Genomic DNA, 27,070 nt, shown 5'->3' with positions numbered 1-27,070 from the left:
GTCCCTTATTCATGAGTCCGTTGGAGGTCTCCTTCAAGAGTTCCTTGCCCACTCTTAGCAGGGGACGGAGAGTCCGTGGGTGGGATCGCCGAGCCCGGCTCGATCCCTTAGCCTGGAGGCGTCTGTCGATCCGTTGCCTCTGGCTTCGGGTCCGGACACCTTGGCGGAGGGGGAGGGTTCGCTCCCAGTCCCCCTTTCGGTGTTGGCGCAGGGTCCGTTGAGGATTCCTGGGGTTCCGTTCCCTGCACCGCCCCGCCCCATGAGAGCGGAGGAGCCAGTTCTTCCCGGTCTTCCTCCCGTGTCTCGGGACCGGGGTTCGAGTGTGGTGTCGGGTGCCGGAGCGGGGAGTTCCTTCGGCTCTTCCCTTCCCTCTGTGTCTGGTGCTCGGCCTCCCACCGGGTCGGGGTTCGGATCCTCTTCGCCAGGAGTCCCGGATTCTGAGTGCCGAGTCTATGGACGTTGAGGAGGTCGGGGAGCCGGAGGGCACTTTCCGTTTCTCGATGGCTCTCCAGGAGGTGCGGCAACGTAATGCTGAGTTCATTCCCCAGGCCGCAGTGCCCACCAGTCACTGGAACTCATCTGAGTTCCGCCTGCTGGGCGAGGCGTTTGCCCCTAGGCAACCCTCGTAGACACTGCTCCGCATCTTGCCGTCCCTTGTGCAGGACATGATGGATCCCCTCCTGGTTGGGACACGCCTCCGGTTCGACTTGCCCGAACTCGTCAAGAGGTACCAGCTGGGGGACGATTCGCTTTTCTTTGTACCGGTGGTTGACAAGTGTGTGTTCACTTCGGTCGCCCTAGGGGGTGGCTCGGCTTCCTCTGGTGCAGCCCTGGTTGCCAAGCAAGGGCGTTTAGTGCCGCCGTTTGCCCTTGCGGGCGCCCCCCTGCAGCAGGCTTACTGTACTTATGAGGAAGTCTATCGGAATGCCATGCAGCAGGTGCGGGTGGTGATCCACGAGGCCTACCTTTCCTCTATTCAGAGGTCGGCCCTGGAGGCTGAAGGGAACACTGGGGACGTGTCCCCGCATGTTGTTCTGCTTCGCCGGTTATCCGAAGTACAGGCCCACCTAGCGCGCGACTCCTTGCGGTTCGCGGTGTCTACGGTGATGTGCTCAGTCATGGGGATGCGCAAGCTGTGTCTGTCAACTTCTTGCTACTCGGCAGCAACACAGCAGACCTTGCTCGGCCTTCCGTTCCGTCTGGGAGCGACGTTGTTTCCTGGGGCTCAGCAGGTCATTCCGGAGGCTGCCGCTGCAGCTACCTCCTTCAAGGACTCTAAGGCCTTGTTGGAGCACCCGCGGGCTTCTCGCCCCGCGCTCCTGTCACGGTTTCCTCCTCCGGGGTGCAGCCTACACCCGAGTCTGCCGGCTGGCTTAGGCCGCTGAGCAGGGGCAGGCGGAGGAGCCGTCCTGCCTAAGGTAAGGGCAAGGAGCAGTCCTCTTCGTCTGGCTCCCAGCCTTTTCGCGGGCGCAGGAGGTCTGCCCCGACCTCCCGTTAACCCAACAGGCTGTCGCCATGGGTCCGTCCCAGTCAGTTTGTCTGCACGGGACCACTCACGCTCTCTTACCACACATCCCAGTGGTTTGCCGCCTCTCTCTATTGCTACCGGACAGGGAGAAGGCTACCAGCAACACTTGGGTGCTTTCCACCGTCAGTGTTGGCCATCTACCACTGTGGAAGCGAGGCCTGCCTGATTTCACCGGAATACGTCGCACTCCGGTGCCGTCATGTCCGGTCAGGGCAGGTGTACTGCAGGACGAAGATCAGGCATTGCTGGACAAGTCCGCAATAGAGCGCATACCACCGGGCGAGGAACAGGTGGGAGTTTATTCCACGTACTTCCTCGTCCCGAAGAAAGACGGCGGGTTCCGTCCCATTCTCAACCTCAAGGGGTTCAATCGCATGCTAGAGGTTCCATCCTTCAAGATGGAGACACTTCGCTCGGTGATCTCCTCTGTTCAGCCCAGCGTGCCCATTCATCCATCATTCGAGCAGTACCTCCGGTTCTCTTACGACGGGATGAATTACCAATTCACGGTGCTCCCCTTCGGCATATCCACCGCCCCCAGGGTGTTCACCAAGCTCATGTTAGTGCCAGCTACCCTCGCTCGATTGCAAGGAAGGCGTTGTTACCCTTACCTCGACAACTGGTTGCTCAGCGTGCTAACTCAGCCAGCGCGCCTAGATTCTACTCACACGGTGATAGACATTCTAGTTCGACTGGAGTGGATCATAAACCTCAAGAAATCCGACCTGGTACCCACCCAGGACTTGGTTTTTCTCGGGACGCGGTTCCAAACTCACAAGGATCTTGTCTCCTTGTCGCCCGACCGGGTCACCAGAGTACGGGAGATGGTGTCTTCGTTCCTCTCCCAGCCCCAGGCACCAGCGTGTACTGGGCCATATGGCGGCGACTATCTTTGTAGTGTGGCGGGCGCGGTTGAGGATGCGCCCTATGCAGCAAGCTTTGGCGAGTCTGTGGGCTCACTCGGAGGATCTGGAGCAGAGTCTCACAGTCCCCGGGTGGTTGCCTCCTCACCTTCATTGGTGGACCAATGTTGGGAATCACTCCAAGGGGATCCCTTTGGAAATCCGACGCCAGCTCTTACAGTTCAAACCGATGCGTCCCTCAGGGGCTGGGGGTGTGTTCTGGGCAGTCTGTCGGTGTCCGGACTCTGGTCCGAAGCCGAAGCCCGCCTTCACATCAACATCTTGGAACTGAGAGCTGTGCGGTTGGTTTTCAAGCGCTTCCGAGAGCATGTTCAGGTCCAGGTGGTTCGTCTTCAGTTGGACAACCGTACGGCAATGACGTACATCCTGAAGCAAGGCGGAACGGTGTCCCTAGCGCTCGTTCGGGAGACGTGGGAATTTCTCCTCGGGTGCGACCAGTGCGACTGTCAGGTGCTTCCTGTTTATCTCCCGGGGCTGGAGAACATGCGAGCAGACACTCTCTTTCAGCGGATCTTGGCCCCGCACGACTGGATGCTCGACCGGCAGATATTCGGAGTTGTATCTCCCAGTTGTACGATCGTTCCAGTTGGATCTGTTTGCGTCCAGCGGGACGAATCAGATACCCGTGTTCTGCTCGAATACCCGGACCAGAGGCATTGGCTTCCCGGGTCCTCCTCCCAGCTGTCCGCCAGCCGGCATTTCGGCTACTTGTGCTACTGGCCACTATGGCGTCACCACAGAGCTGGTTTCGGTAATTTCTCAGGTTTCTGGCTCAGCCTCCTGTTGTATTACCTTTGTGACGGACATTCTCACTCAGAGCGGCGCATACCCCAATCCAAGGATTCAGCTGGTGGCTTGGCCTCTGTCAGGTCTAGCCTCGAAGCATCGCGAATTCCTGCAGTAGTTGCAGACACAATTCTGGCTTCGAGGCGGGATTCGACAAACGTTCAGTATGAGGATAGGTGGTCCCGCTATGCGCGCTGGTGTTCAGATAAGGGGTTTGCAGATCCCTTTTCTGCGGATTTAGTCCGAGTATTGGAGTTTTTGCAAGCTCGTTTGGAAGAAGGCCTGGCGGCTTCGACCATTCGTGGCTACTCCACCGCTATTTCCACTTTTCACACCCCTATCGATGGTGCGCTTCTGGGGCAGACTCTCCCATGCAGCGCTTTTTAGCTGGCGTGGATCGGGTTCGACCTGCTGTCAGGCGAACCAGCCAACCTTGGGATTTGTCAATTGTGCTAGATTGGCTGTCCGGTCCTACGTTCTCACGTCTATCGGCTATTTCCATTCAGTTGTTAACATGGAAGGCTGTATTTCTGGTGGCGGTAACATCTGGGCGTAGGGTCGGCGACTTACATGCTATGTCGGCAGACCCGGCGCTGACTGTGTTCCATCCTGATCGTGTCAGTATTCGCCTCCTGGATACTTACCGTCCAAAGGTCGATCACGCTTTCCATGTGACAGCTCATATCAAACTTACTACTCTTACCCAGCCTTCCACATCGTGGACCTCTCCAACGAGCACTCACCCGTTGGATGTCCGAAAGACTCTCAAGGTCTATATCAAACGAACACAAGGGATCCATACGGGTACCCATCTGTTCTGCTGTTACGGTGGCGGGAAGGCTGGTGTGCCGGCGAGCAAACAGCTTTTGCATCAGCACTACCCATTGAAGAGATATGCTCTGCCGCTATTTGGAGCAGGCCTAGCACTTTTATCAGGCACTATCAGCTCGATACACATTCACGTGATCGTGCATGTTTTGGCCGTTCTGTTCACTGTCAAGTGGACAGTGTACTGCCACCCTGACCCAGTGAATCTTGGTTATCTGGGTAGTTGACGCTGCTTTCAATTGTTTTATTGATATTTTCTGCTGTTGTGTGATCTAACTCCTTTCGATTCTCTCTGGAGATTATGGTCGGTGAGTTGGTTTTTCCCCCCTACGGTGCTCTCTAATAGACCATCATGTGGGCGGGGTTGTTTACTTTCGCACTGTGTGCAAACTTGCTATGCTTAACCTACGAGGTCGGTTCTAAGTACTTATCCTCCCTGTCAGTTACCCTCCCATAATGCCTCTCGCAGAAGCTGCGGGACACGTCAGTGTTGTGGCGTCTGTTACATTATTCCTAACGATTGCTATTCATGTGTACTTTGACAGAATTCCCTCCTCCCTGGCCTCCGGTCTTTGGGAGTCTGAGTTTATGCATATATGAACCCCAAGGACGATCTCTATGAAAAAGAATTAGACAAACCTGTAGAGGTTTAGAATTCTTTGAAGAGATTTGTCCTTGGGGTAGGGCCACCCACCTTCCCGCAACTCGGTTCACTGATTTATTCAGCAGAAGGAATGATTATATGTGCCTAGGTGCTTACCTGGTTGGCTGCGCATGCGTAGTAGGGAGGTAACTCCACGTGGTGGGGGCCGTATAATAGATAAAAAAGATTTTATTTATTGTACAATATTTTTATTAAAACATTGATACAACTGTCACAGGACATTTTCAGCCACAGAAAATGCCTATATGTACCCCAAGGACGATTCTCTTCTATAGGTTTGTCTAAAAAAATGTTTAAATGGAGGCCTTGGGAAGTCCCTAATTGTAGCCCCATTGTGTATACTACTACTGAGTTGCATGCACAATTTGATGAAAATCGGTCAAATAGTTTCTGAAGAATTGACTTTTAAGTGAGCATGGGGTCAGTCGGGAAAAGGCAAAATGTTCAACTTTTTGTTGTAATTAAGTCTTAATTAATCTAATGAAGTCATCGAGAGTGTTCCCAATGCCGTTTTGCTATAGCGTTATAAGAATCTCATTTGCGCTAGGGCTACATATTTTTTCAGCAACTATTTTATCGACCCGACACCAAGGATGCTCCAACTTCCAATTAGACATATGGATTTGCTACAGTATACAGAATACACTCCGACAACAACAACTATGGCAAAACAAATCGCAGCAACTTTCCAAGAAATGGGCATTCGGTGCAGCAAATCGATCGCACACCACCTCCTACTGGAAAACACGCACGACAACAACCTTGTGTCCGATATCTCGATGGTAGACTATCTTGCCGGAAATCTCGGGGGAAACCCACCTGCAACCACTCTCCAGTCTTCCAGCCTTTGTCGACGACCTCTCCGTGTTTGGCTATCTATCTCACAAAGACATCGTGAAGCACAAGGGAAGCGTCCAATGTACAACGGGAGAGCACGGCCACACGAAAACAATCGTCGACTACTCCACTGGATACTACGTACCACCTACAAAGAGCATACCGAAGCCACCAAAATGTATGCAACACTTCTCCGCATGGTGTGTAGGAGCTATTGCCAGCATGATCCAAAAGATCGAAAGCGAAACCCGGCAGAAATCGCTACGAGCATGGAAAGCTCAAAACAACGACGAAACCCCTTTTGCAGTCTTCGTGGCCAAAGTGGACGTCTCCGGAATCGCGATCGACCGACTCCAATCTAGAAACAAAACTACAAGGCAACGGACTAGGGATCTACAGCATCGACTACACCCGAGACTATTCCGGCGTCCTAGACCGCAAACAGCTTGTGCAATTCCTCTGTAGCCAACATGAATTTGTTGAAAAAGGCGATCTTGTGGAAGCTATCGATAGCGGAAAACCGACCATCCTGGACAACACCCACTCAGTCTGCAACCATGTTTGCACATGGGTAAAGACAACAAAGTCGGCAACTTCGAAGTCGTTTACAACGTCGTTTGCAACTTCGAAGCAGTTCTTCGACAAAACTGGCAAAGAGATTCGTTGGAAGAAAATACAGGTAGTGGCATCTCCTATGGGAAAGGAGCATCTGGACGAGCGCAGGAAGATAGAGGAAATAGAGAACATGTCGGAATACGAAGAATATCTAGAACTACAAAAGGCTAGGAAATCCATCGCCCAAAGACGCCCGCCATCCAGAAATGTGTAGACTTTCCAGAAGGGATCTATGCTATCCACAGGTTTGCAAAACAGATGTATCGTGGGACCAAATGAACTATCCTGTATCTACAAGCGCTGGACGAAAATGGAGCGCCAAAAGGCGATGTAGACATTCCGATGCCATGTGTCTCGGGACCAGAGATCGGACTAGCACCGATATATATATATATGTATGGGTGTTTATATAGCGCTATAGGCTATGTTTGACTATATGCTCAGTGTGCTTTTGGAGAGTACTGGGGAACCCTGATTTATCAGGCTACTCCTACGTGTCTCAGGATCGGGTTCGGTCTAGAACCGCCGAGCTTCGGCTCTGCGGATGCTCTGAACCCCGTGAGTAGCACCGACCTGGGCTTCGGCACTGGTAGGGCGCAGATTCCCGGCGCCGGTAGTTCAGGTCTCGGCCTGATGTCTATCGACGCCTTGACCAAGAAGCTATCGAGTGTGCCAGGTGTGTCGGTCACCTCGACGCTCCGAGGTCTGTCTGAGTGCTTGGGATACCTTGATTTATCAGGCTTCTCCCATGTGCCTCGGAACCGGGTTTCAGGCTCGTACAGTGGACAAGTCGATTTGAGCTTCGGCTCTTTTCGCTACTTTGAACTTAACACTGAGTAGGTTTGTCCCTGAGGCAAGTGCGAGATAGAATCGCGGCTGTGTTGCCTCAGGTGTTGTCCACGTCGAATACCCGAACCGTTGGCATCCGGGACAAGGCCTCACACTCTACCGTCAGTCTGCCGTTCTTTCACCTTAACAGCTCAACTGTATGCTCCACTCGGCCCATCTCTCAGCTCTGCTGAGGGAGCTGGTGGAAAGGGGAAAGAGCGCCGGTGATTTTTCATCGGCGACTCTGGGCGGCATCTGACGGAGGTCAACTCTCATCTGGCTAGGGACTGCATTGTAGCTGTGCCAGCCAAATGATGAGTGCGGTTATGGGCCTATGGCGCCTGGGACTGCTTCGAGGAATACGGAAGTCTGTCGAGCTTCTCGTTAATTCCTCAGGTGCCCAGGCACCGCAAACGTTATGTTGCCGACTGCAGGGGTTTACTGTATTCTGCCACAAACCCCGGTTGGAGCGACACACACCAGTGTCGGCTTCCCGGGAGACGGCGAAAATACTCCGTGCCGAGATCCAGTCTCTGCTGGGCAAGGCAACCAGCGAGGTGGTTTCCAATGGTCAGGAAAATGTGGGGTTTGACTCCATTTATTTCCTCGTTGCCATTAAGAACGGAATGTTCAGACCCATTCTCATCTGAGAGCTGAACAAGTTAATAGAGGTACTGTCCTTCAAGATGGAGACACCGCGCTCGGTGATCTCATCTGTCGAGACAGGGGATTGGCGCACGTCAATCGACCTTGAGGTCGCGTACCTCCTTGTTCCATTGCACCCTGATTTCAAGATTTACCTTCGGTTCTTGTTCGACGGGACGTGCTACCAGTTTCGTGTGCTCCCCTTAGGCTACATTACGGCGCCAAGGGTGTTCACCAAATTGAGGTTTATTACAGCCCAGATAGCCAGATCGCAGCTAGTGCCGGTGTTCTCACCCGTACCTAGGCGACTGGCTCATCGTGGTTTTAGAATAACAGTTGAGTCTGGGAACCTCAAGATCAGTGTTGGTCACTCTTACGAAACTGGGCCGAATTGTCAACCTCACGCAGTCAGATGGACAGACGTCAGGCGTCTCTCTGAGGGGCTCCCCCTGGAGACACCGTTGCTCTCAGTCCAGCCAGATACATCCCTCCCGGGTTGGGACGATGTTCTGGGCGACCTGCGATCTCTTGACAGACATTCCTCACTCAGCAGTCAGGTTGGTGTTCGGCCGCGACACACTACCTTTTCGACCAGACATTCTCGGAACAGGGCACTGGAATCCTTGGATTCACTGGGTGGCTTGGTCTCTGTCTAACCCCCAGACACCCGGAATTCCTGCAGCCGTTGCAGACACAATTCTGGCTTCGAGGCGGGATTTGACACCCGTTCAGTGTGTTGATAGGTGGGGCGCGCTGGTGTGCAGATAGGGGGATTTCATAATCCCTATTCTGCGGATTTAGTTCGGATATTGGAGTTACTATAACCTCGTTTGGTTGAGAGCCTTATGACCTCCACCATTCCCGGGTACTCCATGGCTATTTCCACGTTTCACACCTCGTTCGATGGTGCTCTGCCTAGGCAGCACCCTCTCATACAGCGCTTCGTAGCTGGCATGAACAGGGTTCGACCGCCTCGGCGGCCACCCAGCCCACCTTAAAATTGCCAATTATTCTCAATTGGCTGTCTGGCCCTGACTTTTCAAGTATATCGTCTCTCTCACTTCACTTGTTGACGTGGAAGACGGCTTTACTTGTGGTGGTGAGCTCTGGTAGAAGGGTCGGGTACATCCATGCGATACCCACTGACCTGACACTGACAGTATTTTATACTGATCATGTCCGTATTCGCCTCCCGGATACCTACCACTCTCAGTTCGATATTGCTTTCCACGTGACTGCTCATATCGAACTTCCACCCCTTACCCAGCCTTCCACACCGGGGACCAATCTTTCGATTGCTCACCCGTGACTGTAACAAACGAACGAAAGGGATCCGTACGGGTACCCATGTGTTCTGTTTGGTGGCGGGAAGACTGGGGAGTCTGCTAGCAAGCGGACTTTATCTCGTTGGCTTGTTTCCGTAATTGTTCGGTTACAATGCTAAGGTTTACCTTCCCCCGAGGGGTTGAAGGCAGACTGGGTAGGGCAGATGCCGCTTTGTTGGCAATACACAGCGGCACTGCTCAATGAAGAGATCGGTTCTGTCGCTCTTTGGAGCCGGCAGAACGCCTTCATTCGCCATTACCGACTTGACACGCATTCTAAGGATCGTGCTCGGTTCGGTCTTTCGGTTCTCTCCAGTGGAGAGTGTCCTGCCACCCTGACCAAGTTAGTAACTGGTCATTGGTATCGGTTCTGTGTTCAATGTCGATATGGTTCATATCACTACATCGTATAAGCCTTACCACCCTTTCGGGTTGGGTCGGGTTTGGGTGTACATACGTCCCTTACGTCCTCTTCACTTAAAGGCAAGAGGGCGGGGCGGGTTTGAACGCTATAACCAGTCATATGCTATTAACCCGTCTTGCGACGGAATTGGGTACGAACCCCCCACGGGTCACTGTTTGGTATGCCTCTCTTTGAGCCGCATGTCACGTGACCAGGTTAGTGTAATAGTGAGCCAACACATGTTCGGCTACGCTTTTCGCTATTCAGGGGATTTTTGTACGCTAACAGTTTTTCCCTCTTCCCGAGACTTCGGTATTTGGGAGTCTGTGTTAATCAGCACTTTGTGGGATGGTGGTCTACACTTACCCTCCTCACGCCGAGAGTGTTTGGTGGGGGTGTTTTATCCTGTTTTTCACTCGTACAATGCATGGCGTTTGTACTCGTTCGATTTCCTCAGAAAGTTTTTAGCAAGGCTAATAATTTCTCTGGGTTTTATCGAGGTCCCGGCAAGCCCTCTTCCAAACAGGAGGGGTGCATTCGAGCATTAGTTTGCAGTACTTATTAGCTCGACTCCTGGGTTATTGGCTTTTAAGCGTTTAAATTTTTACGCTTTCCCTACCCTTATACCTCTCGCCACGCTTCTCTGGTTGGGGCTATATTAGGGTTGGGAGTTGTTTCGGCATGTCCCCATACATTCCTTTCCATTGTAATGGTTGGGGGTGGGGTTTTATGTCATAATTGATTTGAGCCAATTGACGTATAAGCTTGGGCTCTCTAGTTCCCGCCCTAGCCACGCCCCTGCCTGATTGACATCAGCGGTCAGGTGGCTCGGTAAGTGTGTTTTTTCTATTTCCGTATCGGTTGTAGATTTCACTCCACCACGGGTTTAGTTGTTGCCAGACAGAATGCCACTCCCGTCTCAAATATCTTTGGGAGTCTGTCATATGCTTATATGTACCCCAAGGAGGACTTCTTCTGAAAAAGAATTATACAAACCTGTAGAGGTTATGAATTCTTTGAAGAAAGTCCTCCTTGGGGTACGGCCACCCGCCTCCCCTCATTCTGTCTGACACGTTCAGCATGAAAAGTGAGGTACGAGGTAGACGGCGAGAGTTACCTGCTCTTGGCTGTAGGGGGTCCGGTGGGGCCCTGTAGGGGTGGTCTTATCATTACATTCCTCTGTTTGTTGTGTTGTGAAATATGTGTAACTATGTGTATTGACATAAACATGATGAATGGGGAATGCTTTAATTCTGGTGACTTGATGTAGAAGTTTGGCTTCCGGCCTGATACATACATGGCTTAGGCTCCTCGCCGACACCCCAGTTGTAAGATGGTGTTTCTGTAAAATATACATGATGCATTTACAGGTTTACAACTTGACCAGCACGTGCAAGAGTCTGAAGACAGAGGTTATGAGATTGTCTGATGAACTTGGCAAGGAGCAAAAGATGCGAGGACAGCTTGATGAGAGATGTAGCGAGCTCACCCATCTGCGAGGTATGCTCAAAATGAATATCGATCTCGAGGACAGTGACATTCATGATGTTCAGGATGTCATTAACTGGTGTGTCTAACAAGACTTGTTTCCTTTCCACAGTGGGTCGGTGGGGTAGCCTAATGGTTAAAGCGTTGGCTCGTCACGCCGAAGACCCGGGTTCGAATCCCCACATGGGCACAATGTGTGAAGCCCATTTCTGGTGTTCCCCGTCCGTGATGTTGCTGGAATATTGCTAAAAGCGGCGTAAAACCAAACTCAGTCAGTCAGTCCTTTCCACTGTTGTATGGCTGGAATATTGTTCCGTGGCAATGTGACTTTTAACTCAGATATTTGTTGCTGTGGATATAGAGGACATCCATGTGATGTGTGGGCAGTGATCATCTGTTACCCTGGTTACAGTTGTGATGGTGTTGTGTTGCTTGATGTCACATGGGAATGGTTTACAGAAAGACACTTGAGGCACTCAATCATCATAACATCAATCATTAGTTTGTCTGATTAAGACATAAGTACTTGCAGCAGTGATGTGGCTGGAATATTGCTGACTCTACTAACATTCACCCACTCAGATTATCAGCATCTTAAGAACTGATTCTGAACACTTTGGTGGACTTGAAATAATAGTGCTATCTGTGTTTGGGTCCACAGAGAAACTGCAGTACCAGTACGAAACAGCAGAGGCTGAGAGGCAGGTGGCCACAACAGAGCTGAGTCGCTTCCAGAGCCAGTACCAGGAACTTATCTCCCAGGTGGAGAAGACACAGATACTCATTGACCAGAATAAGGTGAAATGTAGTTCTGAAAACTGGAAAGATTTTCTTTTGGCATTCCCAATCTAAGTAGAAGCAGATCATTGTTCTTACAAAAGGTCAAACGAAAATCTGAGGGATATCCCCATTGCAGGAGACTTCAGAGTAACTTTTAGAGCATCAGTTTTCCAGATCAGTAATGTGTATACTAATACTACAATGGCTGACACCTCATTGGGATTCCAGGGCAGTGTGGGGTGGTAGGGTAGCCTAGTGGTTAAAGTGTTGGCTCGTCACGCCGAAGACCCGGGTTCGATTCCCCACATGGGCACAATGTGCGAAGCCCATTTCTGGTGTCCCTGCCGTGATATTGCTGGAATATTGCTAAAAGCGGAGTAAAACTAATCTCAGTCAGTCAGTCCAGGGCAGTGTATGTCCCCAGTACCTCATGGGATACACTTCATTGGGATTCTAGGGCAGTGTAGGTCCCCAGTACCTCATGGGTGACACTTCATTGGGATTCTAGGGCAGTGTAGGTCCCCAGTACCTCATGGGTGACACTTCATTGGGATTCTAGGGCAGTGTAGGTCCCGAGTACCTCATGGGTGACACTTCATTGGGATTTCTAAGGCAGTGTAGGTCCCGAGTACCTCATGGGTGACACTTCATTGGGATTCTAGGGCAGTGTAGGTTCCCAGTACCTCTTCACTTCATTGGGATTCTAGGGCAGTGTAGGTCCCCAGTACCTCATGGGTGACACTTCATTGGGATTCTAGGGCAGTGTAGGTCCCGAGTACCTCATGGGTGACACTTCATTGGGATTCTAGGGCAGTGTAGGTCCCCAGTACCTCATGGGTGACACTTCATTGGGATTCTAGGGCAGTGTAGGTCCCCAGTACCTCATGGGTGACACTTCATTGGGATTCTAGGGCAGTGTAGGTCCCGAGTACCTCATGGATGACACTTCATTGGGTTTCAAGTACTCCATGCTTGATGTGAGAATCATGTGTTTATAATGATAAGATTGTTGGTAACTGTGTGACTGCCCAGACAGCATGGTAGACATGCTACTAGTGTTTGCTCTGTGTTGCAGATGAGAAGTCAGGAACTGGAGTGTGACAACCAGAGACTGACCAGCCAACTGGACACCACATCCAGTGAACTGGAACATCTCAGGACATTACACAAGAGAGAGGTGCAGGTACGGACTGATTACAGGACTTACATATAGGACACATGTTGGAAGGATGATAGGCAGTGGAAATGCCTTGTGGCTAAGGACGTGGCTTATCATACTGAAGCCATGGTTCAAATCCCCAAATGTACAAGTCAGTGTCCTCTGTTCCCATGTGTCACTTGTTTGCTGTTTAAACATGATATTTGAAAAAGTGTTGAAAACTATGCAATTTTAATGGGTCAGACAGACATCTGAAACCATACCCATGTCACTTTGTTCATTTTAAACTGAAACCATACCCATACACTTTGTTCATTTTAAAGGAAGACGCCGCCTCCGTGGTGTAGTGGTTAGAGAGTCCGCCTGGAAAGCGGCAGGTCGCGGGTTCGAACCCCGACCGCGTCATACCAAAAGACGTTAAAATATAGTACTTGGTGGTCCCTGCCAGGCTCTCGGCATTAATGGGTAAAACAAGGACTGGTCGGCTTGGAGTCAGTATAATATGTCTTAGTAGGGTATTCATGCTGCGGCATGGTATCTCAGTGGGCTAGCACTATAAAACCAGCTTAAGTCTGGGCTAGTACAAGCAGCCGCACATACACATATACACGCATGCACGTCGTCATATGAGCGAAATATTCTCAAGCACGACGTTAAACCCAATTTCACCTCACCTCACTTCTGATGAAAAAGAATTATACAAACCAGTAGAGGTTTTGAATTCTTTAAAGAAAGTCCTCCTTGGGGTACGGCCACCCGCCTCCCCTCATTCTGTCTGACACGTTCATCATGAAAAGTGAGATACGAGGTAGACGGCGAGAGTTACCTGCTCTTGGCTGTAGGGGTTCCGGTGGGGCCCTGTAGGGGTGGTCTCACAAGACGAAACGAGTTTTTTGTTTTGTAAATATTTTATTAAAAAATGTAGTTAAAACTGTCGTAGGATTTAAAATGTACATTTAAATGCTTATATGTACCCCAAGGAGGACTTTCTTCGAAGAATTCATAACCTCTAAAGATTTGTATAAATTTCACCTCACCTCACCTTTTAAAGGAAGACAATGGTGAAAATAGTAGGAAATATTCCATGTATGTTCTTGTTGAGTGGATGTTGGGGTGTCTGCCTGATAGTTTGATCACCTCCCACATTATGCCAATAGCCATTGATAGGTTACACTGTGTTTTCCTTGCCTGATTAAGCAAAACCCTCTATGATGTCTTGTCTTTAGCTTTATTGTAATCAGAATATCATACAGTGATTATATCTGCACAGGTGGAGAAGACCCATGTTGATGAGCGTCTGGCCCTGGAAGAGGAGGCTGTGAAACTTCGCAGTCGGGCACGAGAAGCTCAAGCTGAAAATGAAGACATGAAGAAAAAAATGTAAGAGCATGCATGATTTTTTCTTTTACGGATAAAGGCATCTTAGTTTGCTGTGAAGAGTTTCCTGAGATGTGCTAGAAACCCTGGCCTGGAGTCCCAGATTCACCCTGACTCTGTTTCTTGCTATGTTGACCCCATTCTTGTCAGTTTCATTGGCATGTGAAGGCCTGCATCATTCTTTTTCAGAAGAAGTCCTCCTTGGGGTACATATAAGCATTAAACTGTCCATTTTAAAAACCTACGACAGTTGTAACAATATTTCAATAAAATATTTTACCAAACAAAAACTTGTTATGTTTAGTGAGACCACCCCTACAGGGCCCCGCACAGGGCCCCCTACAGCCAAGAGCAGGTAACTCTGGCTGCGTACCTCGTACCTCACTTTTCATGCTGTCGTTGACCTATTCGGTTGTGCATGGTCCAGGAAGACACGTCTTTGCGAAACTACGATTGAGAATGAGTGAGAAAGAGTCAAATCCTGTATGTATGGTTCCTTCTTTTTCGCACGGGCGCTAGCTGGAATCTTCGTATGACTTTTTTCATTCATGATTTGTTGTAACCTTGCGGGCGTGTTCGCTGTCTCCAGCCATGTGGCAGGCAAGATGGCGGACCGCGGGGTCCTTTTGCTATCCCTTCTGCTGGCTTCCATAGCCTTGTAGTCGGGTTATAAGGGTGCTGATATTTCATTATGTATATTATGCTTGCCTAAATTCCTCTTTTTCAGCGGGTTTTTGGTAAGTTTTACTTGAGTGATTTTATGGAGTGTTCGTTTACGTGTCGCTCACATATGTTGCTCTTTGTCAGCTATGTACACAATTACGCTTCGCTATTGTGGCTTTATGCTAGTATTTAATAGCTTTGCTGTAGCTGTTAAATATAGCCCGTGCGTTGTATTTTTTCTGTTTTTATTGTGTGCATATTACATTATATCAAACAGTCCTTGCTATTAGTCATAGCGCGGTTCTGTTTTTTGCAGCCCAAGGGGCGCGTTACCTGTAGCGCTACATTATCTCCTCAGGATCGGCACCTTATATGTTTGCGTTGTTTGGCGGAGGAAGCCCATGATGAACAAGGTTGTACCATGTCAGGCTTTCTCCCAGCGTACTATAAAGTCCAGGCGTGCTGATATGATGTTTTACACGCCTTTACTTCAGGCGGGGGACATTTTGGGACAGGAGCCTCCTAAGGATAAAGAAAGTAAAAGCCTAAGAAAAGAAGGCTTCTGCTTAGTCTGTATCGGGGGATACAGCTCCTAAACGGGCGAAGGGTGCGGGGTCTTCGATCCCTTCACCATCCATCCCCTCCACATCGCAGGCACCTTCACCCCCTCATGTCCCAGTTTCAAACACGCTAACCTTTGAATTAATCTCGGATTTATTGCAGCAGCAAATGGTTTCGGTCCACTCTCTTGTGTCTGATGCGATGGCCGGTCTCCATCAGGAGATTGGCGTCCGGCCAGGTACGGAGGGGGTGTCCGGATCTATGGCGGGCAGTGTCCCCAACCTTAGCTCAGGCTCTGGTGTGGGGATTTCTGTCGGGGGTGTGTCGGCCCGAGTCTCGTCACGGTTGCCGGCCACCCCTCCGCTGTAGTGACTACCACCAGCCCAAGCCTTGGCTCTGGGACTGGTTCAGTAGTTGGTACCGGTTTTGCAGGCTCAGTCCCTGTAGTATCCGCTACATCATCGCATTTGGTCCGACCGCTTGCGCCGGCTTTGCCGGGCCATTCGGTGTTGGGATCATTATGCTCGGGCTCTTCCTCGTCACGCCACCGCGACTCAGTTTCGAGTCTTGGTTCGGGTGTGCCGGGCAACTTCGGCTCTGCTCTGTCCCTCTCTGTAGACCCCTCGGATGATCCCTCAGAGCTCTCTCTGGTTACAGAGACCTCGTCCTGGAGGATCGATTCGAGGAGGCTATGGAGGAGGATGAGGGTCGGGGAGGGTTGGGTACACCTTCGGTTCCACTCGGAGCGTCCCTGAGACAGGTACAGGAGCGTATTGCCTCGGTCCTGCCTCAGGTAGTTGTCGGTGCTGGCGCACCCGACCCTCAGGAGTTTCGCCTCCCAGGGGAGGCTTTTGCTCCAACCAAGGTGGCTGACACTAGGCTTCGTATATTACCTTCAGTTTTGTCTGAGGTTATAAACCCCCTCCTCTGTGGTACCAGGTCCAGATTCAATTTACCCAAACTGGACCGTTTGTACCTCATGGGGGAAGCTGGCCTATATAACCCCCCAGTGGTCGACGATTGTGTCTGCGCGTCAGTTGTCCTGGGGGGTTAAATCCGCTTATCGTTCCTTTGAAGAGCAGTACCGGAATGCGGTTCAGTGCCTTAAAGTAACGATACATTCCGCCTACATCTCGGTGTTGCAGAGGCAACTACTGGATGTGGGTGGGGCCGAGGAAGATTTGTCTCCCTCCAACTTGGCAAAACAATTGACGGAGGTCCAATCACATCTGGCGCGCGACTCTATCAGGTCGTCGGCTTGCCAAATGATGTCGGCGGTTATGGGTCTCCGTCGCCTGTGGCTTTCTATGGCGAGGTACTCTCCTGCCATGCAACAGGCTCTACTGGCGCTGCCGTTCCGGATGGGTTCTACCCTGTTCCCCGTGGCAGCTACAGTAGTCCGGGAGGCCGCGGAGGCTGTATCAACCTTCAAGGACACTAAGCCCTTGTTGGAACAGCCTCACATGTCTCGTGCGTGACCCCCGGTACTTACCTCCGCATATCCTTCTGCCGCGGCGAAGGAACCTGTTAAATGGGCTCAGCCATTGCAGTCGCGGAGGGTAAGGGCAGGGGAAGTCAGCCCCGGCTTCCCAGCTATAATTCCTCCGGAGCCCTTGTTGGTACCAGATCAACCAGTCAAAGTACTGCCAACCTCGGGTATCCATTGTCTCATGCCACATATCCCTGTGGGTGGTCGACGTTCTCTCTTCCTGTCGGAATGGGAAAAAGTCACTTCTAATCTCTGGGTCCTGTCCACGCTCAGGGAAGGCCACATGCCACAGTGGAAGCGAGACCCACCCCCTTCTCCGGGATCCGTTGCACTCCAGTGCCGGCTGCCCTAGAGAAGGCAGAGGTGCTCCGTGCCGAGGTCCAGTCATTACTGGACAAGGCAGCAATAGAGGTGGTTTCAGTGGACACTGGCAGGGAATTCATCCAGGGGGCTTCCCTTGGACATCCCGTCGCCAGATCTCTCGATTCAGACAGATGCCTCCCTCACAGGGTGGGGGGGTGTGCTGGGCGACCTGTCGGTCTCAGGCCTGTGGTCACAGAGCGAGGCGCGACTGCACATCAACGTGCCAGAATTGAGAGCAGTCAGGTTGGTGTTCGAACGACTTTGGGAGCAGGTTCGGGGCCGTGTGGTTCGTCTAGAGATGGACAACCAGACGGCGATGACCTATATCCTGAAGCAGGGCGGTACGGTTTCCCCGTCTCTCCTGCAGGAGGCGTGGCAGTTTCTGCTCTGGTGCGACCGGTTCGACATACGGGTGATGCCTGTTTATCTCCCAGGGGCAGACAACGTTCGAGCAGATGCACTTTCTCGGCGTATCCTGGCCCCGGACGAGTGGATGCTCAATCGGCAGATATTCGGGGCTATCTCCCAGTTGTTCGGATCGTTCCAGGTGGATCTGTTTGCTTCTGGGGGCACGAACCAGATTCCAGTGTTTTCGCTCGACTGGACGGGCAGGGTTCTGTGGGCGTTCCCACCACTACCCCTGATTCCCAAAGTCTTCTCGCAGCTTGCCACCCAACCAGCTCGACTTCTTGTGCTCCTTGGGCCTCTTTGGTCGGCTCAAAGCTGGTTTCCGGTACTACTCAGGTTTCTGGCTCAGCCTCCTGTACTATTACCCTTTCGACCGGACTTACTATCCCAGAACGGAGCGCCGCACCCGAATCCCAGGATTCAGTGGGTGGCCTGGCCTCTGTCCTGGAATCGCCTCCAAGCGAGCGGAATTCCTGCACCGGTTGCAGACACAATTCTGGCTTCACGGAGGGATTCGACAAACGTTCAATATGAGGATAGATGGGCCTGTTATATGCGCTGGTGTGTCGGCAGAGGGATTCTTGATCCCTTTTCTTCAACTGTAGTTGAAGTACTGGAGTTCTTACAGTCTTGGTTAGAAGCCGGCTTAGCCGCGTCTACTATCTGGGTCTACTCCACGGCAATCTCTGCCTTCCATATCCCTGCCGACGGTGCTCTCTTTGGACAGCACCCTCTGGTGCAGCGCTTTTTAGCAGGCGTGGACATAATCCGTCCGACTGTCCGATGGATTAGTCCCCCGTGGGACTTGTCAATCGTTCTTGATTGGATGTCCGGTCCTCTCTTTCACGATCTGTCGTCTCATTCACTCCAGCTGTTAAGTTGGAAGGCTTCCTTTCTTGTGGCGGTAACGTCTGGCAGGCGGGTAGGCGATATCCATGCGATGTCCGCGGATCCTGACAGAGTCAGTATTCGGTTGCCAGACTCTTACCGTCCTAAGGTCGCAGGCGCCTTTCATGTAACGGCGCCTATTGAACTGCCAGCTTTCATTCAGCCTCCATCGTCCGGTACCTCTCTTTGACGTGCTCACGTCTTAGATGTCCGTAAGACTCTCAAGGCTTATATCAAACGAACGGCTGCTCTCAGGAAAGATAAGCAGCTGTTCTGTTATGGCGGTGGTAAGGCTGGTCTTCCGGCGAACAAGCAGACCATATCTAGGTGGCTTGTCTCTGCCATTTGTATGAGTTACTCTCACAAAGGGTTAACTATCCCTCAGGGGTTAAAGGCTCATTCGATTAGGGCAGTGGCGACATCTAAGGCATACGCCGCGGCACTGCCCATTGAGGAGATCTGCTCAGCGGCTATCTGGATCCGACCGAGTACGTTCATCCGCCATTATCAACTGGACAAACACTCACGGGAGCGTGCTCGGTTTGGCCAGACAGTTCTCACCAGTGGGCAGGGTCGTGATTCTCTAGCCGAATGAGCCTTAGAAATCACGATTGCTTTTATCCTGGTGTTGGTATTATAACATTCCTCAATTTTTATCGGTGGCGGTATCACATTGGTGGTGGTTTTTACCGTTTTCTATTGACTATAGCGATTATCACACGCTATATTCACTGTTTTCATCCCTGCACCACGCTTCGCTGGTTTGGGTTTATGAATGATATATCTTGGACTCGTCCATACATTCCTTCCCATTTTGATGGTTGGGGGTGGGACTTACGTCCGTCATTACAAATTCCACCAATAGCCTATCGGCTAGGCTCCTTTTTTCCCTGCTTTGCCTGGCAGTCAGGTGACTAGGTAAGTGTATTTTCTCTCTCTGTCGCGGCTTCGGCTGTGCCTTCGACTGAACTAGGGGGTATGTTAGCCAGACAGAATACCGCTCCCGACTCAACATCGTTGGGAGTCTGTCTTATGCATATATGTACCCCAAGGAGGACTTCTTCTGAAAAAGAATTATACAAACCTGTAGAGGTTATGAATTCTTTGAAGAAAAAATCCTCCAGAAAGGTATGGCCCACCTCCCTCATTCTGTCTGACACGTTCAGCATGAAAAGTGAGATACGAGGTACGCAGCCAGAGTTACCTGCTCTTGGCTGTAGGGGGCCCTGTGCGGGGCCCTGTAGGGGTGGTCTCACTAAACATAACAAGTTTTTGTTTGGTAAAATATTTTATTGAAATATTGTTACAACTGTCGTAGGTTTTTAAAATGGACATTTTAATGCTTATATGTACCCCAAGGAGGACTTTACTTCAAAGACTTCATAACCTCTAGAGGTTTGTATAAATTTAGGCTTAGGATAATACAGCAGAATTAAATGTTCATCAGAGTTCAGAGATGTTGACCTGCATTACTTCAGAGAGATGCTGCAGAAAGAAATGAGTTCCACAAAGGACGAGATGATGAAGAAGGACGTGGAGTTCTCACAGGCGGCTGAGTGTCTGGAGAGAGAGCTGAACTCCCTCCGGACCCAGCTGCATGGCATGCAAGACGAGAAGCAGAACATCCTCCGGGACAAGGAGAACCTGCTGGAGGAGGTCAGTACATACAACCAAGCCAGAACTACGCTGCTAGAAGCTAATACATCAAAAGAATTTTCTCTTGATTGTTAACACTTTCTCACGTGTCCTCAGCAGAGGTGTTATCATATATTAAGGCCACGATAAGATACTTATCCCAATAATAAAGGTACAATACAATTTTTTCTTATCCTGACTCATGATCTTTTGCTTATCTCCCTTTCACTTTCGAATGGTAGTGGAACACTTGAATCCCTTGAAGTTCCCGAAGCGGACATAAAAATACACTCACCCACGAGTTACCTCCCTTTTGCCCTTTTCCCGTGCAAACAGTCATGTGACCAGCCTTACTTGTCACTCTCCTGATTTTCTGCCCATGTATCCTGATACTTATTGTTCATAAGTTCATATTCTCTCCCTTTTTGCAGATGAATCACATTGCATACAATAATGTACTGCCATATTGTTACACCACTTGTCTCTGAGTATGTCATGTGACAGTTTATCAAACCAAGTGAAGTTGAACACACCCACTTGCTGTAATGTCTGCTGATTGTGTTGTAGGTGAACCAGACCGTGGACACGTTGATGGAGGAGAGGGTGGTCTTACAGACAGACCTGGAGGAGACCAAAGTGGAACTGGACACATTATATGGGACACAAAGACAGCTGGAGAGAGAGAAGGCAGACCTCCTGGAGAGACTGTCTGGATACGAGCAGCAACAGGTGAGTCATGGACAGAAGGCTGGAGAGAGAAGGCAGACCTCCTGGAGAGGCTGTCTGGATACGAGCAGCAACAGGTGAGTCATGCACAGAAGGCTGGAGAGAGAGAGGCAGACCTCCTGGAGAGACTGTCTGGATACGAGCAGCAACAGGTGAGTCATGCACAGAAGGCTGGAGAGAGAAGGCAGACCTCCTGGAGAGACTGGATGAATATGAGCAGCAACAGGTGAGTCATGCACAGAAGGCTGGAGAGAGAAGGCAGACCTCCTGGAGAGACTGTCTGGATACGAGCAGCAACAGGTGAGTCATGGACAGAAGGCTGGAGAGAGAGAAGGCAGACCTCCTGGAGAGACTGTCTGGATACGAGCAGCAACAGGTGAGTCATGGACAGAAGGCTGGAGGAGAAGGCAGACCTCCTGGAGAGACTGGCTGAATATGGACAGCAACACGTGAATTCTGGCCTGATATTGCAAGAATATTGCAAACACAGCATAAAATTGTGCTCACTCACTCTTGGTTTTAGGCGCAAAATTATACTTAGGCGCCTGGACGTAAACTTCTCTGAAACATAATGGCCAATGATGCCAAAGTATATTCTCCCCTGCTTGTATTTTTTTTTTGTGAGAAAGGTTTCTGCTCTTGTAACCTCAGAAGTAGACTCAATAGCAAATGAGACTCATCCATAAAAAACTCAGTAAGTCTCTTCTGTTTGCCGCTGATGCAAGCATAGCCGAAAGCCAGTTTATTCTGAGAAGTGCTTAGGGTGTCCAGTTGTGTTATTTCGGTCATACTCAGAAAATATTTTATGCATAGCCCTTCAAGACCTATCAACAGTTACACTCATTTCTTGAAGTTGAGCCACAAGAAAGTCCACTCAACACTGAAGGAGATGATGGAGCAAAAGAACAAGCTGGCATATGAGAATGGACGTCTGCAGTCCCAGATACACCAGTTCAAAGATGACCTTGACCTTGCCACAAGAGGTCAGCTTGATGCAGGTCATCTCAAGAAACTGAATAATGCCCTCCAGGAGAAATACAGCAGTGTAAGTTGCCCAAATTACAATAATCTGACAAACCTTATAATTCTTTTTCAGAAGAAGTCCTTCTTGGGGTACATGTAAGCATTTAAATGTCCATTTTAAATCCTACGACAGTTGTAACTATATTTTTTAATAAAATATTTACAAAACAAAAAACTCGTTTTGTCTTGTGAGACCACCCCTACAGGGCCCCACCGGACCCCCTACAGCCAAGAGCAGGTAACTCTCACCGTCTACCTCGTACCTCACTTTTCATGCTGTCGTTCTGTTGAATAGACGTGCGTGGTGTTCGTTTCGAGTTTGCTGTCCTACCGTTACGATGAGTGTAAAAGAGTCTCAATCTGTATGTATGGTTCCTTTCTTTACGCACGGGCGTTAGATGGACTTCATATGTTGATATTCTCATTCATCTTTTGTTGTAACTTTGCCGTGGGTTCTCTGTTTTCCAGCCTTGTGGCAGGCAAAATGGCGGACCGAGCGATCGTGGTTTCCTTGCTATATGTTCTTGGTAGCTTGTAGTAGGGAGTTCATATATTATGTTTGCATATTATATGGTAGGCTTGCCTAAATTCTCTTTCTTTTCAGCGAATTTGTGGTAAGATGTGTTGAGTAATTTTGATAGTGTTCGTTTTGTATCACTCAACCTTACTCTATCACTAGTATGTACACGCAGGTGCGGCTAGCCTTTTTTCTGCTTTGCATTGTATGTTTAGTATTTAAATGGCTGTAGCTTGTAGCATTTAAATATCGCCCATGCGTGTTATTTATTGCTATTTACTTGTGTTTATATGTTTGCTGCTTCACAGTTCCTGCTAGTAACACTGGCATGGTTCTGTTTGTTGCAGTTTAAGCCCTGTGCGTTGTGCCGTGCACACTACCGCCACAGGATGATCATTAAGTGTGCCTCCAGTGTTTAGCCGAGGACGCTCACAACGATCAAGGATGTTCATAATAAACGCCCTTGCGTCAATATTCCTGTTACATTATGTTGTGTTATGTTACACATATACATATTTCATACGTTTACGCAGAACGTGGCTCATAGTGGCCGAGGTTGTGTTTTTTGTCTGGGTTCCTGCGCCTCACGCGCATTCTTTCTTTAGTTTTTCACTAATCTGCTTCAGGCAGGGGATAATATTTGATGAAAGGTTTCTAAGGAAATCCCTTTATCGTTCCCCCGCAAACAATGTTGCTGCCTTAAATATTGACTCAATTGCTTCACTATTTCAGCAACATATGCTGCGGCAGATGACTAATGTGAAGTCGATGATTGATAGTGCGATGTCCGGGCTCCGTCAGGAGCTCGGCTTGCAACGTGTTGATCTCGATGGTCCAGGTGTCGTCCGCGAAATCCCTGATTTTTTCTGACACGGTGCTGTCTGGGTTCCGCAAGGAGCTCAGCACGCCTGTCGTCGGGGTGGATCGGACGCATCTGGGGGGGTTGGCTCGGGGAATGCGCCTCCTCCCGTGGCAGCTTGATCCTGGCTTCGGCTCAGGTGATGATGTGCCTTCGGCGCCTTGTGGCGACCTAGCTTCGGGCTCAGGTTCGTCACAGGCGCCTGGCGCCGGCGATGCAGGTTTCACCCTGTCCGCGCCGGTGCCCTGACTGGCGGTCGCCTCGGCGCTGACCAGCTCGGGGACACCTCGGCGACGGAGCAGATCCCCGGCACTGTTAGCTGAGGTCTCGGCCTGATGTCTATCGATGCCCTGGCCAAGAGGCCGTTGAGTGTAATCACCTCGATGCACCGAGGTCTACCCGTGTACAACAGGGGAACCCTGCATTGTCAGGCTACTCCCAGGTGTTTCGGGATCGGGGTTCCAACTCGAACCGCCGACCCGAGCTATATATATGTATATATGTGTGTGTATATATATATATATATATATATATATGTATGTATGGGTATTTATATAGCGCTATAGGCTATGTTTGACTATATGCTCAGTGCGCTTTTGGAGAGTACTTGGGGAACCCTGATTTATCAGGCTATTCCTACGTGTCTCGGGATCGGGGTTCGGTTTAGAACCGCCGAGCTTCGGCTCCGCGGATATACTCTGAACCCCGTGAGTAGCACCGACCCAGGCTTCGGCACTGGTAGGGCGCAGATTCCTGGCGCCAGTAGTTCAGGTCTCGGCCTGATGTCTATCGACGTCTTGACCAAGATGCTATCGAGTGGTTCGGGTGTGTCGGTCACCTCGACACTCCGAGGTCTGTCTGAGTGCTTGGGAAACCTTGATTTGTAAAGCCTTCTCACATGTGCCTTGGAACCGGGTTTCAGGCTCGTACAGTGGACAAGTCTATTTGAGCTTCGGCTCATTTCGCTACTTTGAACTTACCACTGAGTAGGTTTGTCCCTGAGGCAAGTGCGAGATAGATAGGCTGTGTTGCCTCAGGTGTTGTCCATGTCGAATAGCCGAACCGTTGGAGTTCGCCTCCCGGAGGGAAGCCTGCTTCCAGCAAGGCATCCGGGACAAGGCCTCACACTCTACCGTCAGTCTGCCTTTCTTTCCCCTTAACAGCTCAACTCTGTATGCTCCACTCGGCGCATCTCTCAGCTCTGCTGAGGGAGCTGGTGGAAAGGGTTATGGGCCTATGATGCCCGGGACTGCTTCGAGGAATACGGAAGTCTGTCGAGCTTCTCGTTAATTCCTCAGGTGCCCAGGCACCAGCAAACGTTAAGTTGCCGACTGCTGGGGTTTACTGTATTCTGCCGCAAACCCCGGTCGGAGCGACACACACCAGTGTCGGCTTCCCGGGAGATGGCGAAAATACTCTGTGCCGAGATCCAGTCTCTGCTGGGCAAGGCAACCAGCGTGGTGGTTTCCAATGGTCAGGAAAATGTGGGGTTTGACTCCATTTATTTCCTCGTTGCCATTAAGAACGGAATGTTCAGACCCATTCTCATCTGAGAGCTGAACAAGTTAATAGAGGTACTGTCCTTCAAGATGGAGACACCGCACTCGGTGATCTCATCTGTCGAGGTCGCGTACCTCCTTGTTCCATTGCACCCTGTTTTCAAGATTTGCCTTCGGTTCTTGTTTGACGGGACGTGCTACCAGTTTCATGTGCTCCCCTTAGGCTACATTATGGCGCCAAGGGTCTTCACCAAATTAAGGTTTATTACAGCTCAGATAGCCAGATCGCAGTGCCGGTGTTGTCATCCGTACCTAGGTGACTGGCTCATCGTGGTTTTAGAATAACAGTTGAGTCTGGGGACCTCACGATCAGTGTTGGTCACTCTTACGAAACTGGGCCCAATTGTCAACCTCACGCAGTTAGATGGACAGACGTCAGGCGTCTCTCTGAGGGGCTCCCCCTGGAGACACCGTTGCTCTCAGTCCAGCCAGATACATCCCTACCGGGTTAGGGCGATGTTCTGGGCGACCTGCAGTCTCTTGACGACGAAGTCACAACCTGCACATCAATGTGCTGGAATTGACAGCAGTCAGGTTGGTGTTCGATCCCGCACGCCGGGATTCGAATTACCTTTTCGGCCAGACATTCTCACTCTGAACGGGGTGCCACACCCGAATCCTCTGATTCACTGGGTGGCTTGGCATCTGTCGGGTCTAACCCCCAGACACGCGGAATTCCTGCAGCCGTTGCAGACACAATTCTAGCTTCGAGGCGGGATTTGACACCCGTTGATAGGTGGGGCTCGCTGGTGTGCAGATAGGGGGATTTCATAATCCCTATTCTGCGGATTTAGTTCAGATATTGGAGTTACTATAACCTTGTTTGGTTGAGAGCCTTATGACCTCCACCATTCCCGGGTACTCCATGGCTATTTCCACGTTTCAACGTTCCACGCCTAGGCAGCACCCTCTCGTACATCGCTTCGTAGCTGGCATGAACAGGGTTCGACCGCCTCGGCAGCGACCCAGCCCACCTTAAAATTGCCAATTATTCTCAATTGGCTGTCTGGCCCTGACTTTTCAAGTATATCGTCTCTCTCACTTCACTTGTTGACGTGGAAGACGGCTTTACTTGTGGTGGTGAGCTCTGGTAGAAGGGTCGGGTACATCCATGCGATACCCACTGACCTGACACTGACAGTATTTTATACTGATCATGTCCGTATTCGCCTCACGGATACCTACCACTCTCAGTTCGATATTGCTTTCCACGTGACTGCTCATATCGAACTTCCATCCCTTACCCAGCCTTCCACACCGGGGACCAATCTTTCGATTGCTCACCCGTAACTGTTACGAACAAACGAACAAAAGGGATCCGTACGGGTACCCATGTGTTCTGTTTGGTGGCGGGAAGACTGGGGAGTCTGCTAGCAAGCGAACTTTATCTCGTTGGCTTGTTTCCGTAATTGTTCGTTTACAATGCTAAGGTTTACCTTCCCCCGAGGGGTTGAAGGCAGACTGGGTAGGGCAGATGCCGCTTTGTTGGCAATACACAGCGGCACTGCTCAATGAAGAGATCGGTTCTGTCGCTCTTTGGAGCCGGCAGAACACCTTCATTAGCTGGGTTTTATCGAGGTCCTGTCAAGCCCTCTTCCAAACAGGAGGGGTGCATTCGAGCATTTGTTTGCAGTACTTATTAGCTCGACTCCTGGGTTATTGGCTTTTTAGTGTTTAAATTTTTACGCTTTCCCTACCCTTATACCTCTCGCGACGCTTCTCTGGTTGGGGCTATATTAGGGTTGGGAGTTGTTTTGGCATGTCCCCATACATTCCTTTCCATTGTAATGGTTGGGGGTGGGGTTTTATGTCATAATTGATTTGAGCCAATTGACATATAAGCTTGGGCTCTCTAAGTTCACGCCCCCGTCTGATTGACATCAGCAGTCAGGTGGCTCGGTAAGTATTTTTCTATTTCCGTATCGGTTGTAGATTTCACTCTACCACGGGTTTAGTTGTTGCAAGACAGCATGCCACTCCCGTCTCAAATATCTTTGGGAGTCTGTCATATGCTTATATGTACCCCAAGGAGGACTTCTTCTGAAAAAGAATTATACAAACCTGTAGAGGTTATGAATTCTTTGAGCATGAAAAGTGAGATACGAGGTAGACGGTGAGAGTTACCTGCTCTTGGCTGTAGGGGGTCCGGTGGGGCCCTGTAGGGGTGGTCTCACAAGACAAAACGAGTTTTTT

At 50.3% G+C, this 27,070-nt stretch overlaps 1 protein-coding gene across 1 annotated transcript in view; it reads left to right on the top strand.

Annotated features, from left to right (window-relative positions):
- LOC124271312 (coiled-coil domain-containing protein 150-like) overlaps positions 1–27,070 on the top strand; it is a gene marked incomplete at its 5' end in the record, with an annotated part of 52,280 nt that overhangs the window by 1,738 nt on the left and 23,472 nt on the right. The window contains 7 exons of the mRNA XM_046706408.1: positions 10,753–10,882; positions 11,532–11,668; positions 12,726–12,833; positions 14,080–14,189; positions 20,037–20,214; positions 20,761–20,922; positions 21,773–21,964. Coding sequence (XP_046562364.1) covers positions 10,753–10,882; positions 11,532–11,668; positions 12,726–12,833; positions 14,080–14,189; positions 20,037–20,214; positions 20,761–20,922; positions 21,773–21,964 — 1,017 coding nt within the window. The remainder of the gene's footprint in view (positions 1–10,752; positions 10,883–11,531; positions 11,669–12,725; positions 12,834–14,079; positions 14,190–20,036; positions 20,215–20,760; positions 20,923–21,772; positions 21,965–27,070) is intronic.

This window comes from Haliotis rubra, unplaced genomic scaffold, assembly GCF_003918875.1.
Source record: "Haliotis rubra isolate DU_JTF1 unplaced genomic scaffold, ASM391887v1 Scf16, whole genome shotgun sequence".
NCBI classification, from domain to species: Eukaryota; Metazoa; Mollusca; class Gastropoda; order Lepetellida; family Haliotidae; genus Haliotis; species Haliotis rubra.
This window is presented reverse-complemented; position numbering and strand designations above follow the sequence as displayed.